Here is a 14,526-nt window from a genome sequence, read left to right on the forward strand (position 1 = left end):
TGAATGCTTTCAGCACTGATAGAATGTCGGTCAGGCAGCCCTGGGGGCTAAAGGCATTAGGCTTATTAGAACATCCTGAAATTCTCGAACATTCGGTCACAGATTGATGGAGTTCCAGCGAGGGAAGCAGTGTTTATTTACTGTTCTTTGTCTGACAGGTTTGCTACATGTGTGATGGATAAACTCAGTGATTATAAACTCGGTAAATCAGATTGAACAAGCTGCCAGAGCAAACTTGTGTCACTTCTTGCCAAAAACAGGAGCTGTCTACCAACTAAAAATCGTGATTGTGGCTTGTCCAGAACACGAAATATCAAAACCGGAAGCACCTCATACGTGTAAAGTACAGCACATTATAGTACAGCACAGTACAGTACAGTACAGTACAGTACGTGTAATGTCCACACTGAATTGTCCATTTTAAGTGGAAATTGTGATGGTGTTATTTTTACATAGTTCATAAACACACCGAATACGAAATAATGATGCAACTTTGTTCAAAATTGGTTGAATGTACAGGTCAATCATATGAAGGTGGTACCTATATCCTAAAGGTACCTTACACAGAACTTAATTGACTGATTGAATCAACATTCAACAATGTTTTCAAACCTTATCACATGAACGCAACGTATCACGTGAAAAACTCGCACAGCATGCTAGGTTTGAGAACAATATGCTGTCTTCAAAAGGCTGGAGCAATACAGTATTTGTGCAACAAGTCTGATATGCGCAAAAATACCACAAGGTGTCGCTTCTGCAATTAAGTGTATTGTTCCTTCCCTGTCTTGTTAAGTTGTTGTAATCTTCAAGCAGATCCTAGGTGGCGGACAGGCAGTATCTATGTACCGAAACAATTTCCATTGACTAAGCAAGTTCCATACGGTGGCAAACGGTGCTTGCTTGACCAAAGAAGATTGTCTCAGTAAATAAAATTTATCTGTCCATCGCCGAGGATCTGCTTGGAGATAAAAGCCGTTAGTGTAGTCTCGCAGTGCTTTAACTAGTTACCGGTCAATCAGTTTTCTTTAAGTCTTCGACCTCGTCAACCATTAAACTAGCAAATTGCTGCACTATAGTTAGTTTTATACTAACAGTGGATTTGCCACAACAAAGTCAAACCTGACTACATAGACAACTCAAGGGTATTAAAGAAGACGGCTACACAAAGTGGATGGATACAGGATATCGATTCTTTGGTCAATGGGCATGGTAACCTTGAAGACCACAATGACCAGGTGGTCCTTAATATTAGTACAAGTTTGAGTATAGTCGCACATACACCGTGTGTAGGTTTGTTAAACACTGTATGCAGTTATTCAAGGCATTGACGTGTTCGTCTTTGAGCAGTCTCGTTTCTTATTTCAAACGCTGACTGTGACTGTGTACATCTTCATTGTGATTCAATCTAAAGAACCCTGTTATCCGGGTATTTTCCAACCTGATGAAATTATTCTCTTACCAAATTCACAGTTCTAAAGTATCCAGGTAGTTGTCTAAGGCGCGGACGTACTCGTCTCTGTGCAGCCTCATGTGGTTGGAGTGGGCGGAGTCTTCCCAGAACTGCAGCCGGACGTCGTGGCCCTGCCGCCGCCAACCCTCGACGCAGTGCTCATTGTACTCTTTGGTGGACATCGGATCATTATGGCAACCGTACAGCAGAATCGGCGACTTTGGGAGGTTTGTTTCCCAATATGAGCGGTACTGAGGAGACACAGGAATGTATTTCTGGTATTAAGTCCGATGAAAAATCTAACGTGACAAATACTGATAATTCACTTCGAAGAACTCAAGCTCAACATGAGAATTTGATCTTAACTATTGTTGATTTGCTTTCGCCAAAATTTTCTTTGTAACGCACATGCGCACATAGACAAAGACAAATGAAAGCACAGACGCTTTGTAGTACCACCGACCATCTAACAACGAACCAACCATAATCAACTAACAAATAAAGGACGAAATAAAACAAACAAATAGACAAATTAAATTAAGTACTCACGAAATCGTGTGATTTCTGCACTCCTGGTATGTAAGTGAAGTAGCTCCACACCCCGGCAGTGTATAGGAGTTTCCCCACAGGATTTTTGATGGACTTCCCGACTCCGATTGCCGATCTCTTTGTGTCCCCGATCACACCGTCGAACACATGACTCACAACTCTATCCGGAAACGCGCCATATTCTGTATTTTCTCGCGCGTACTCCAGCATAAAGGTGTACGGAGCGAACCCGACGGACACGCTGTGAACGATATACGGTTGATTCGGATTGGCCTCTGCCTTCAGGAACTTCAGAGCGTCTACGGCGATCTTCTTTCCAAACCCTCTCGGTGAGAAGGTGTACCGAGGGTCCCCCTTCACCGTCAGAACGTCGTAGCCCCGCCGGTGGTACAAGGCGCGATGCTTGTTCAACACTTTCCTGCTGGCGTACAGCCATGCGAAGAGCAGCACGAGCGGCCTGTCGTCTGTCAGAGGGGTGCGGTCAGCTGTAGACTGAACCTCGATGTGTTTGGTGACCACTCGGACGTTGAACTGACTTTTATCCAGCGCAGCAGTTGGTGCGGTTTTTGTATTTTCTTGCAGTCCCTAAAAAAAGAATGAATAATTTAATGAATCAATGAGTGTCTTTTTACATCTTATCGACTTACGTAGCTTGTTCATGTCGTTATTCTCTCACAGTTGCTGCAATGAATGAATAAATGAAAAAATAAACAAACAAATCAAGATACCTGTTAAAACTTTATTCTTTAACGCGCTATGTGATAGCCTGCATGGTACCCTTCCTATTTCAGCATGAGTTATGACTGTCTGGTCAGACTTTTCCACCTTTGTCTTTGAAATAAAGTCAGTACTTTTTAGAGAAGTCGTCTTTCTTTAAGTTCGTGCATATACTGTAAATGATGACAGGTTAATTTAAACACGTTAATAGGCAAATCTTGACAAGCGTAGGTAGCCTTAAGCTGGATTGGTTACAGCAGACCAAATCCAAACACTGTAGTCATCTGCAATTAACTCTCAACCACACCTCACTACAGCTGACAGAGTAAACTTGAGGCAAATGTCCCCCATTTATCCACTCTTTAACTCTGACTGTATCTCAATCATGTAGTCCTCCGCTACAGTACAGAAGGCGTCTCACATGTTAGGTATGGGGAATGATATTGGGTGTAAGTGGGACGTTTGTGCACTGACGGAGTCTTGGCTTCCAGTTTGTGTTTGCGTGTTCTTCTCGTTTAAATGCATACGAGGTATCCCTAATTATCACCTGTCAGGTTTCACCTGTACTTAATTGGATTGCTTACGTTCTCTTTAGCTTCGCGGGGACTAAATGATTAGAATATGGACAAGAAGCCACAATGAGCAGTATCACACGATATTTCAATACTACGATAATATGTTAATTTGGTACTTTATATTTACGTTTCCGAGACTGTATGTAGTCTGAATCATCGGGAACCATATAGCTAGATAATCGTTGTAGGAATGGGTCCAACATGTTGCCACCAACAAAGCCAGTCTGTCCAACGTGAATATGCAATCAAGTAATCTGACAATAACCACCCTGTTAATTCGGCAGCCTCGGTTGAAGTTTCAAGAGATATATAACACAATGACAAGGCCGTGCTCAGGACCTTGTTGTGGATTATGACGCTGTTTTGTTGACTAGCTAATAGTGAAATATAGACTTCAACATGTCTCCACATACCGTCTCTGCGTCCTTGTCAGGGAGGTCGGTGACTGCTGTGACGCCCTGTCTATGGAAAGACGCCAGCCCTCGGAATCCATACCAACATTGCTGTCCTTTTCTCAGCAAAGTCGCCATGTCCGCAACAAGAATACCTGTGGCCCAAGCAACTGTATGCTTCATGCATAATTGTGACGAGATGTCAGGCTCGGTGACCCTTCAACCACACCTTTCCATAGAGCTCAGGACCATGACCTTTCTCCCGTGGCGGCAATGAGGTCAATGAGGCAAACAGACAAAACTTATTTCGAAAATCAGCTCACATTTAATTTTTCCCCAGACCACACACATTTTTACAATATAAGATCAAATAATAAATATTATAACTAGTGTTATGCAGCGAAATATGTAGCAATTTAGACTCGAGTACTGATCCCTTAAGAGATGCAAAATAAAAACATAATAATGCAAATATTTGACGGACATGCAGCCATTCTCTTATTGGTCAATTTTCTAATTTCCATGCTATCATTGGTTGAACTATTAAGTATGATGGACAGTCTTTTGTTTGCCTCATTGAACTCGATTTAGATCTATCATGGCTGCCGCGTGAGAAAGGTGTAATCATACCGTTTTTTTGGTCAACCCTGGAGGGGGGGGGGGCTTTTTAGGCCCTCCCCCTCTAACTCCTGTAATTCTTAAAATACTTATCATATGACCACCAATTTTTTGTATATTCATAAAGAAATAATATCTAAAGATTTTACAAACTTTGACGCTATTTCGACGCAGTATGGCGTATTTATGACATCATCATTTGGATTGTATTGGCTGGAACCATGAAAAAAGAGTACTGCCAGAAAACTTCAAGGTATGCTACAAAATGTTACAGCAAGTGCCGATAACAGAATAAACAATGTTTAATAACTTGTGTTGCCAATAGCAACATCAATGACGTACAGCGGACGTCATTAAATCATGATTTATGCATATTGAATTATGAAAGGTATTCGAGATAACATAAGATTTTATCCATGTAAGAAAATAGCAGTAATATAGCAAATAAACGTAAAAAATTCAGTCAGAACCGAAATTAGTGATTTTCGTCAAAAATGCCTGTCAACAAACGGCAACACGAAAAATCGAAAATTTTTCATACTGTGTGAAATTGTTGCCAACTGAATCTTAGGAAAACTCACCAAATTAGGTGGCTAATCCATTTTGTGTCAGTAACGTCATATATACAACTGTTGGACCAGGGCCTCTAGCCTGCCGCCGGGTGATAGGGTATCGAGTTAACGTTTTACTATTTGATAACAATTTTTTTTTTTCTATTTGCTTTTGGACAGATGAGGACAATGCGGCACTGCACAAGTTTTTGTAACTTTTATTAACAGTGCCACACACACGGTACAGACAGAAGGTAAACGTAGTCTTTTTACCTCCCCGACCGAAGTCAGGTACCCATTTTGGGTGAAGTGGGAAAGTACGTGTACAGTGCCTTTCCCAAGGGCACAACGTCGGAGGCACGGTGGGGATCAAACTCAGGACCTAAAGATTCCAAGACGAAAGCTCTACCAGTTACGCCACGCCCGACGCCACACAGTTCCAGTAGATCTCCTTCTGGTTCAATTCCAACACTATATACTCATCATACTTAGTTACGTTTTTGGTATAGATTATGAAGTAGCAGTTGTTTAAAAGGGTAAGATCGTCATTATTTCTTCTAGTAAATGACATTGTATACAATGCGTGACAAAAAAGCATGGCTTTTAGCCAAGTAAGCGTTCAGATCTAACAAATATGCCTGTGCGTGACTTCTTTACTGAACACTGATAATAATCTGTTAAACAAACATTCATGCCATGGATATTTGTGCACCTACTGTTACTGCCACGACAATGGTATGGCCATTAAAAAAGGGTAAACAATCGGACCTGCATACCGCTACTGTAGCAGATCTCCCGCTCGGTTCTGCCTTTGTATCTTGTAATGTTTACATAAATAAGGTTTTACAAAGTAATGCACGGAATGCTTTTTGTGCTGTAGTACTGTACAACGTATTTCTGTTCCAGCACACAGACAGACCCGAAAGCATTATGATAAAAGTTTCCGAAGCTGCAAAGGTAAGAACGGGATGTAACAAACCGTTTATGAGTGCTCGAATCTTGGGAATGGGGGTTTGTTAGGAGGTTAAGGCAACCTAAGCAATATTACAGCGTCAAAGTGGAAATATTCTGAATAAGGCAATCTGCATGATATTGACATCCACTGCACTTTATTCTCACATTCACGGCATAATTTGATACTTTGTGAAGTTAAAAACAGCCCATAGACAAGGCACGGATATTCCTTATTATTGTACCCCCCCCCCCAAAAAAAAAATAAGGACTTGATCTGGAATCCCTGTGCAACTCATTCCCCCCGCTGTATTTAACGGCTCAATTTATGAAATAATGATGTAAATGTGCTAAAATAGTGCATTAGATGTCAATATTATACATACTGCCTTATTCAGAATATTTCCACTTTTAACAATGTGATATTGCTTAGGTTGCCTTAACGTTACGACAAAAGTCGTTTTCGTGGAATCATGATTTAGCGGTAGAAAGATTAGCGAGAAAACCGCGAAGATAAACGTTAACCTTAGCTTCCTCGGCGAACATTTCAAGATTTACAGATTTACAAAAGGAAGAAAGGCTTGGATGAACTCCCGCCTTCGCACCCAGGGGTTTATTTTTGGCAAGAAGTGACACGACTTTGCTATGGCAACTTAATAAAAATTCAAAGTCTTATAATATTTTATGACGTATCTTCAACAGCCTCAGGAAATTTTAACTGGGTGCTGTTATTTATATATTGTAACATTTACATGTACTATCGTATCCCACCTACCCCTGCCCGATAATGGTATTGTCTGGTGACTTTTCACCCGTGACCCCTTGTTTCACCCGTGGATAAACAGGTAAAAACACTTTCTCACAAATTGTGTTTCGCTTTGCTGCATTTATTCAGTACCGGCAGAATAGAGCAAACGGCTAGAACTCCTTCTTGATCTATGAATTTTCTTGAGTGGTCTCTCGGAAACCCTCAGTGCTCGCACCGCGGAAAGGGGCGATATAATTTTTCGAAGCCTCGCTTGGGAGGGGGGCGTGGTTGAAAATGTACACAAAAGTTAGACGTCTGAGCTTAGGATAGTTTCTATTTCATATTATTTCATACGTGTATTGTGTCAATTCTAGATACAATATATACGTGCTGCACACTTATTGTCTCTATTCTAGATATACGTATTGCCAAGGAAGAAGAAGAAGGACGTTTTATCAAGTATTGCACACCTTTCAGCATGGCGTCCGGCAAGTGCGTGGCCCTGGTGACGGGCGGGGGGAGTGGCATCGGGCGGGCCACGGCCGTCAGGTTCGCCGAGCTCGGCTACCACTGCGCCGTCGCCGACATTGACGAGGCCAGTGCACGGGAGACGGTCGGCATGCTGAAAACTCCAGGTCTCTTAAGGTTGTTTCACACGTGCGTATATATTGTGCGTACGAGGTCCGTATGGAAGTCTGTAGCCTCTACCAGGCTCCACAGGGCGCTAGAAAAGTAGATTGGACAAATGTAAACAATTGATATGCCATACGAGTTAGCTGGGTCTCAAACCATACTCCTCGGCCAGCTAACTCCTTTGTCATGTTATCTACATTTGTCTAGTTTCGACTTTTTTCTACAGTGACCTGTGGGGCCTGGTAGAGGCCTCCATAGGAACCTCATACGGTATTGAATATATACGAATGTGTGCCCCCCCCCCTTAAATGAAGCAGAATTACAATCTTTAATACCATGTCATGGCACCGACGCAGAATTAGGCACACCTGCACATTGTTACCTCGCCAAGCAAGGTAGTTTTGTTTTTGTACAATAGTGAGCGTATGTATGTTTGCGTTTCTGTGGATGGACAGTATAACTTCAGAAATCCTGGATAGATTGTATTGATTTTTGGCATGTATTTTTGGACAGGTACTGATGAGATCTTGAAGTGATTAGATTGTGACCCAGCGGCTTGTTACTGAACTACAGCAGAAGTTTTTGTTTTGGTATCTCAACTTCTGGACATCCTATAGCTGTGCAGCTCTATTTCTTTCTTCTTTCATATTAAAGCCGTAGTTTTTTACTAGCATTCCTTCCTTTATTCATCTATCCAGGTCTAGCTGTGCAGGTAGATGTCAGCAACACTGCCAGTGTCCAGGCGATGGTTGATACCACAGTCAAACAGTTTGGCCGTATCGACTGCGCTTTCAACAACGCCGGCATCGAGGGCGCTCGTGAGAAAATCGTGGACTACCCAGAAGACATGTTTGACAGGGTCATGAACGTGAACTTGAAGGGGATGTGGCTGTGCGTGAAGTACGAGGTCGCCCAGATGCTCAAACAGGAGCGAGTCATCAGCGACCCGGCAAAATGGGCGGGCAAACCCGACCTGTGTCGTTTCCAAGGGCAACGCGGGAGCATCGTCAACTCCAGTAGCATCGCAGGACTCGACTCGATGCCCGAGTTCACGCCGTACTGCGCGTCAAAGTGGGGGATCATCGGACTGACCAAGACAGTGGCACAGGAGTACGCTAAGGATGGGATCCGCGTGAACGCTGTGTGCCCTGGTACGACAGACACGCCCATGCGGGGCCGGTTCGAGGCCCAGTGGCCAGACTGGCAGGCGAAGACGGATGCTAGTTACCCCGTGGGCAGGGTCGCTGCACCAGAGGAGGTGGCCGAGGCTGTTGTCTGGCTGTGCAGTGATGCCTGTCCATTCACTACAGGGGAGTACCTGAACATTGCTGGGGGCAGATAGGAATGATGCTGCAAAAAGATAGAAAAAAGAATGCCCCCTCCCAAAAATGGCATGCTGTCCATAAACTGGGCAGGGTAAAAGGAACAAGACACAAAATGCACTGAGGGAGATAGCCTCCCTTCTCTTACCATTCAAAGTGATAACAACAGAATGATTGACAAGCTTCTTGGGCCCACCTGCAGCCTGAAATCTCTAGGCAAATATTCATATTATATGTAAAATGTAGACTAAGTGGAGATAAGAATGTGCAGTGCAGATATTGTAGTGGTATAGCCATTATGATACTAAATAGCAGAATGGTCCCCAAACAGTGGAAAACATAGCAAATGAGGACATGGCAAATGAGGACTCGTTAAGCTTTGTTTTTACAAAGATTGAACTTAAGCCTAGATAGGGTATTAGATAATAATAAGCAACCTACAATTTGCATGCAGACTGAAATTAGAATGGCAGGAATATACAGAAAGCGGCAAATATATGGTTTATATTTTTTTTGGAAATATGTTGCTTGTAGTATTATATGATGCTGGAGTTGTAGAGATGTCACATATTATTTGTTGTGACCCATTTACAGCATGTCTTTGTTGTGTAGCTGACAGCTGAGGTGTATGCATATTTGCCAACATTTGATCCAGAAACATGCATTTTTAAAGATGAAGTAGAATTGCTTCTGTATGCATTTTGGGCTAGAACCATGGAAGTAGGACATATCAGAATCTCAGAATGTGCCACACTGTTTTAATGCCTTTGCACTCCCAAGTCCCAACCAATGTAATTACAGGAATATGTTGGTTTCATGAGAAACCATTTTAAGTTCATATATAACATGACCTAAGAAGCAAAGGATTTCTAAATCAATAGATAAACTAGCACTCCATCTATATACAATGTAATATAGAAACACTCATATAATATTTCATACAGACAATGTGTAATTTCAGAAATCTAGATATTACAGTATAGTGAAAGGTCTGTGGTTACAAAATACAGGTGTGATTGAATTGCATACCCAAATTTTAAAATCTCAAGTGAACAATTTTTGGGGCTGTTCATTTTCTATCAACATATCTGCTGTGCTCTGTCTCAACTTTCTCATCGGCTCTGTCTTCATCAGAAGTCTCTTCTAAATCAGAATACATGTATATTCAAGTACAGATCTCTGATTGTCATATTTGTTGATCATACAAGAGATACTGTACACAGACAGCGAGACAAAGTGCTGCTATGCTTATAAAAGCTAACACAATGTTCCTCTTGTTGCAATTGTAAGTGGTAATGTCATCATCTCCAAATGTTTCTTCAAACATTGGATCTGATTTTCTGCCCTTACTGTTGTTCGAAATGAGCTTTGACAGAAGCTCAACGCGGCCTTCTGCAAATTGTACTTCGGACGGAAACTTTGAAGACTTCGCGATCTCGAGCGCCTCCTCTGCCATCTCCAGTGCTCTCTGCCTCCTGTTCCTGTACCTGAACAGGTCCGACCGAGCCAGATGCCAATAGTAGCGCATGCGGTTTGGGATACCGTCCCACAAGTTTTTCTCCACTTCGTCTAAACTGTCCCCCGCTTGTCTCAGGTCATCCTCGGTCACATCGTCCGATCTGTTCGCCGATCGAACCTCTGACCAGCACCCAAGTAGAGACATGGCATGGCGGATGTGCGCCCTGCGTAGCTTGTTCCTACACGACTCGTCCTCCTCCCCACCCTGTCTGTAGTGTTGTATGGCGTACTGAAAGGCCTCTGTGGCATGGTCCTGAAAATCGCTTGTAGAAATCTCCAGATCCGTGCACTCCTCGTTTAGCACTTGCGCGAACAGGGCGGCGACGTTATACCAGATCTCTCCCGTGTCACGCCCTACCTGCAATTGGTCCAAACCCTGAAGGATGAAAATCTATAATTAGTCCATGTATGAATATGCTCAAACCATTGTAGCTATAACACTATAAGTGTTAAGGTGCAAAAATTTAGTAAGACTGTTGACTACAGAAATATGAAGTACTTTTTGATATTGGTTACTTGCAAGAGTACGTTACTAGGCTAAGCCATGATCAGTTACTTATGCATCCCCCCGAGTACAGTTACTGCCAAAACGCATAGGCTTTTGTATTGTCACTCATATTCTCAAATATGGTGTTGAACAGTAGCAATATTGTATTGTCTCTGTTTTTGTCAGCAGGGTTAGCCCTTTGTAATAGCCATAGGCTAGTTGGGCAGCCCTGGTTGTGTGTTCTGAACAGCCAAACCAATAAATAAATAAAATAAACAGTAGCAATGCTTAACAGCAATACGTTGATATAGTTACCGAGGAACGTTTATTAAGTGTCCTTGTTCAGTGCTTTACCTGTTGTGCTAAGGCAATGGCATTCTCGGCTTCCTTGTACTTCTTCTCCTTGCGAAACAGTGCCGACTTCAGGTAGAGCATGTGCGCCTGGTGATGGTGAGGGTCCTGAGTCTGGAATATCAACTCCTGTACCCGCAGTATGCTCTGTTGTCCGTCTGCCAGGTCATTCCGGTAGTACGCAGCAACGATATTCTGTCGATAACAAGACACACTCTTCTATAGTCTACAAAAATAAACCCCATATTTATACATGATAGACATGGTAGCTCAATATCTTTGAGAGTCTTAGCCATCCTTGGAGGAAAATATGAAAACTTACTTCAAGAACTATCCGAATGAGGATGTCAGGGTTTTCTGCAAAGTGGCTGCAGACTCTTCTGTAGAACCGGTCGTAGTTATGCCATTTTCCTGTAAAGAATGTAGGAATTTTTTCAATGGTTCTCTGACATTTATTCTAGAGAATTTGCGGCAAAGGTACACCATGTAGTGTATTTGATGTAATGCAGATATCAAGCACATGCAAAAAGTGAATATTACCTTATTACAATATTTACCTTCTTCCTCTAGTATTTCCATGTGTGATATTATCGTTTGACATTCACCCTCCAGTTTTTTGTCACCTGAAAAAGATGTAAATCATTTTTGGACGTTATAACGCTTTGTAAAAATGTCTTGCTATAAACAAACAGCATTATTAAACCCCAATATTGATGCAATGTATGGTACGTGTTGACAAATGTGTATGATGGTGTTTAAAAATCTGCCATTAACAATCTTGTTAAAGGATGTGGCAAAATATGATTAAGTTGATGTCAATGTGAACTTTTTCCTCACCAAAAGTGCCTTGTCGGGGCATCCTTTTGAACATGCACAGTCGGCCATTTTTGAAACCCATGTCTTGTTCTTTGTCTTTCACCCGCCTCTCTGTCTGTTGGGTAGCGATAATGATTGTTATTAAGTACATGAAAAGGAAAAACGTCCAACGATATGATATGAAAGAAAGAGTCATAAGAAAATATTTCATAAACATCCGTTGATATATCGAACAATATTAGGCAAGGAACAATTGAACGATTTATTGTTCACTTATTACCAACTTTAAGTGAGGATAATTCATTCTACCGCATTCGAACTTCGTCTCATGACATACTCCACGTTTACAACACTGCGCAAATACTTGAATAATTGTACAGCAGCACCGCCTCCTGTTTACTCGCAGACAACAATGAATTATTGTAGGCATACCTTTCCCCGAGCTCCGCCATATGCATGTTTTCTGCCTAACAGTTCCTCTTTTACTTGCGTACCGCCATCGTTTTCTCTGCAGAAGAATTCTGGCACTGAGTCCAGGAGTTTGATTTTTGCAAGGTGAAAGGAGGCATTGGTTTCCTAAAGTTTGTATTCAATCAAGCTAGCTTTCAGATTACAACAATTGGGCCTGATTAAGAGGTACAGTATTTTATACGTTTCTTCTTGTTGGTCGACACTTCAAAGCTACGAGTTACATTTGCATTCATACGTTTACAATATGTCTACACTGTCAAGTGTCTACCTACATAGTCATAGGCTAGTTGGGCAGCCATGGCTGTGTGTACTGAACATCCAAACCAATAAATAGATAAATAAATAAATAAGCAAATAAAAAGATAAAACATGTCACAAATGGAAAACAAAACTAGCGGATAGGATAATTACCTGTCTGTGTTGCTGTGTGTTTGGTGCTCTCGACCTTCTTGGCAACATCCTTCCCGTCCACTGTCATAGAACTCCCCTCACTTTGTATCTGTATCCCAACAGGGTTACTGATGTTGTACACGTTGTAAACTGGAGGGGGTCCATACGGTACTGCGACGGCGGTACATGCCTGATGTGCACACGGGAGGTACTGCTGCACAGCTTGGTTGAAAGGCACCAGTTGGCTATCTGTATTATCTGTAAATGTGTTCACCTTAATTTTCTATAATGCAGTTTACAATAACATCTGTTTATAAGATAGAACTGCATTGAACAACGATAAACAATATGTCTTAACGCCATATTACTGAACAACACTTGTACGTTGTAGGAAACTATCTACTTTTAATTACAAGAAATTAGTAGTATGGATTTAATTTGTTCAGTCTGGTAATTCTAAGACTTGGGCAGTTTCACTTTTGATGCCCAACATAATATATTAAAAATACACCCACCGACGTCATGGAAAATGCAGGAGTGCTATGTAGCACCTTTGCTTGGACAGAATTGAAACGAAGATGTATGCTATCCACACTGACATTAATTCCAATTGGTGTCGATTTTCATACATGGAAGAGAATTGCCGGAATTGCCGGAATTGCCTTGCTAACATAAGGCAACTCCAGTTGGGCTTGGTAACAACAAAGGCTGTGTGCTACCCCCCTCCCCCTGCACGTCGAATAACTTTGGTACTTAATTATGACTGCTTTGAATATAGAGGGGAAAATCTAATTGCAATTTCATTTCCCGTTGTTTATTTGATTACTAGAATTCCCAAATTTTGAGCCCTTAAAGGAGTTAACTTGCACAGTACGTCAAAAATGGAACCGGAGTCTTTTTCGTAAGACGGCTGTTGTTTACGTACCTGCTACGGGCTCCGAGTAATCCTTTCCCTCAGATGATTCCATCTCGATTAACCAAGTCGTAATGTTACTAGCCGTTATGTCATTCCTGTCACTTCTAGAACTCTCATCAGATAGTATCATACAATCCAGATGAAAGTCTTGTAACCCATTCCTATTGAACGTGGCAGTAGCGCCTGTACGTGTTTATGGACACGAAGCCGTCAGTAACCGGAGGCTATATCTGACGTGACACAGACGCACGTGATTGAAATACGAGCGTCCCGATAACAAAGAAGCTTACGCGAATGAATGGCTGCGTACCTTTGCTGTGACTCACGGGCTAGTGAGTACGAAACTACAGTGTCGCCTCCATAGCAGGCTTCTTGGCTGGATTTTTGGCATACTAAGTATTCTGAATTACCCTCGTATCATATACATTGTTCGGTACCAGTTTTATGGCCGTACCAGATCCTGGTAGCTGTCCAAAATCAGCACATGGTAAGCTCATCAGAAAAGTGATAAACAATCGGTGAACAGCACGCAATAAGCCCCACGAAGGCAAGCCAAGAAACCTGATATAGAGGTTGTTTGTATGCGAATCACATATTGATAGTCCGCCGAAGAAAAATCTTCCAGTTGGTTTCTGTTCCTCGATTCCAGTATGTTTACTCGTACCAACCGTGGAAATATAACCGTCGTTAATTGGTTGATAAAAGAGACTTAGGGAATTTCTTTACACGTACAAGGATTTTTACATGACCGTTTGACCAGTGAGTCATGATACACACTTGTAAAACAAGGCCAATGTCACCTTAGTGTAAACTGTGTTGGTCATCATGAGGACTAAATCAAAGCATTGACTCTTCGCCATTTTCTGCAAGCTATCGCCGCAGAATTGCTACACATAATATGACCGTGTGATCTACCAATTTAAAGCAAAAGATACCAATAAGAAACATCATATCTATGCATTACAGTACAACATGGGGGAGATATATATATACATTTTGTCAAATTGGTGCAACAGTTGTATTTGCTGTTGAACTTTTATTCAAAGACCTATTTGGGGAATAAAAGGT

At 41.8% G+C, this 14,526-nt stretch overlaps 3 protein-coding genes across 4 annotated transcripts; 1 reads left to right on the forward strand and 2 right to left on the reverse strand.

The window, feature by feature from the left end:
* Positions 1-121: 121 nt before the first annotated feature.
* On the reverse strand, positions 122-4,112 carry LOC118423466. Its single transcript, XM_035831635.1, has 3 exons — positions 3,708-4,112; positions 2,003-2,587; positions 122-1,704 (listed from the first exon to the last, which is right to left on the reverse strand). The coding sequence occupies exons 1-3, from the start codon at positions 3,867-3,869 to the stop codon at positions 1,468-1,470; spliced, it is 984 nt and encodes a 327-aa protein (XP_035687528.1). The 5' UTR covers positions 3,870-4,112; the 3' UTR covers positions 122-1,467.
* A 2,602-nt stretch (positions 4,113-6,714) lies between these two features.
* On the forward strand, positions 6,715-9,654 carry LOC118423471 (2,5-dichloro-2,5-cyclohexadiene-1,4-diol dehydrogenase-like). Its single transcript, XM_035831640.1, has 2 exons — positions 6,715-7,189; positions 7,886-9,654. The coding sequence occupies exons 1-2, from the start codon at positions 7,033-7,035 to the stop codon at positions 8,527-8,529; spliced, it is 801 nt and encodes a 266-aa protein (XP_035687533.1). The 5' UTR covers positions 6,715-7,032; the 3' UTR covers positions 8,530-9,654.
* On the reverse strand, positions 9,248-13,895 carry LOC118423454. Of its 2 annotated transcripts, none has more exons than XM_035831620.1 (8): positions 13,468-13,895; positions 12,564-12,764; positions 12,114-12,208; positions 11,703-11,796; positions 11,423-11,488; positions 11,188-11,276; positions 10,869-11,060; positions 9,248-10,403 (listed from the first exon to the last, which is right to left on the reverse strand). In XM_035831620.1, exons 1-8 carry the CDS (start codon positions 13,586-13,588, stop codon positions 9,696-9,698), a joined length of 1,566 nt encoding a protein of 521 aa, XP_035687513.1. In that variant the 5' UTR covers positions 13,589-13,895; the 3' UTR covers positions 9,248-9,695. The 2 variants fall into 2 exon arrangements, with proteins under 2 accessions (XP_035687513.1, XP_035687512.1); XM_035831619.1 differs by having other exon boundaries at positions 12,564-12,800; positions 13,468-13,892.
* Between the last annotated feature and the right edge of the window lie 631 nt (positions 13,896-14,526).

This window comes from Branchiostoma floridae, chromosome 9, assembly GCF_000003815.2.
Source record: "Branchiostoma floridae strain S238N-H82 chromosome 9, Bfl_VNyyK, whole genome shotgun sequence".
NCBI lineage: Eukaryota > Metazoa > Chordata > Leptocardii > Amphioxiformes > Branchiostomatidae > Branchiostoma > Branchiostoma floridae.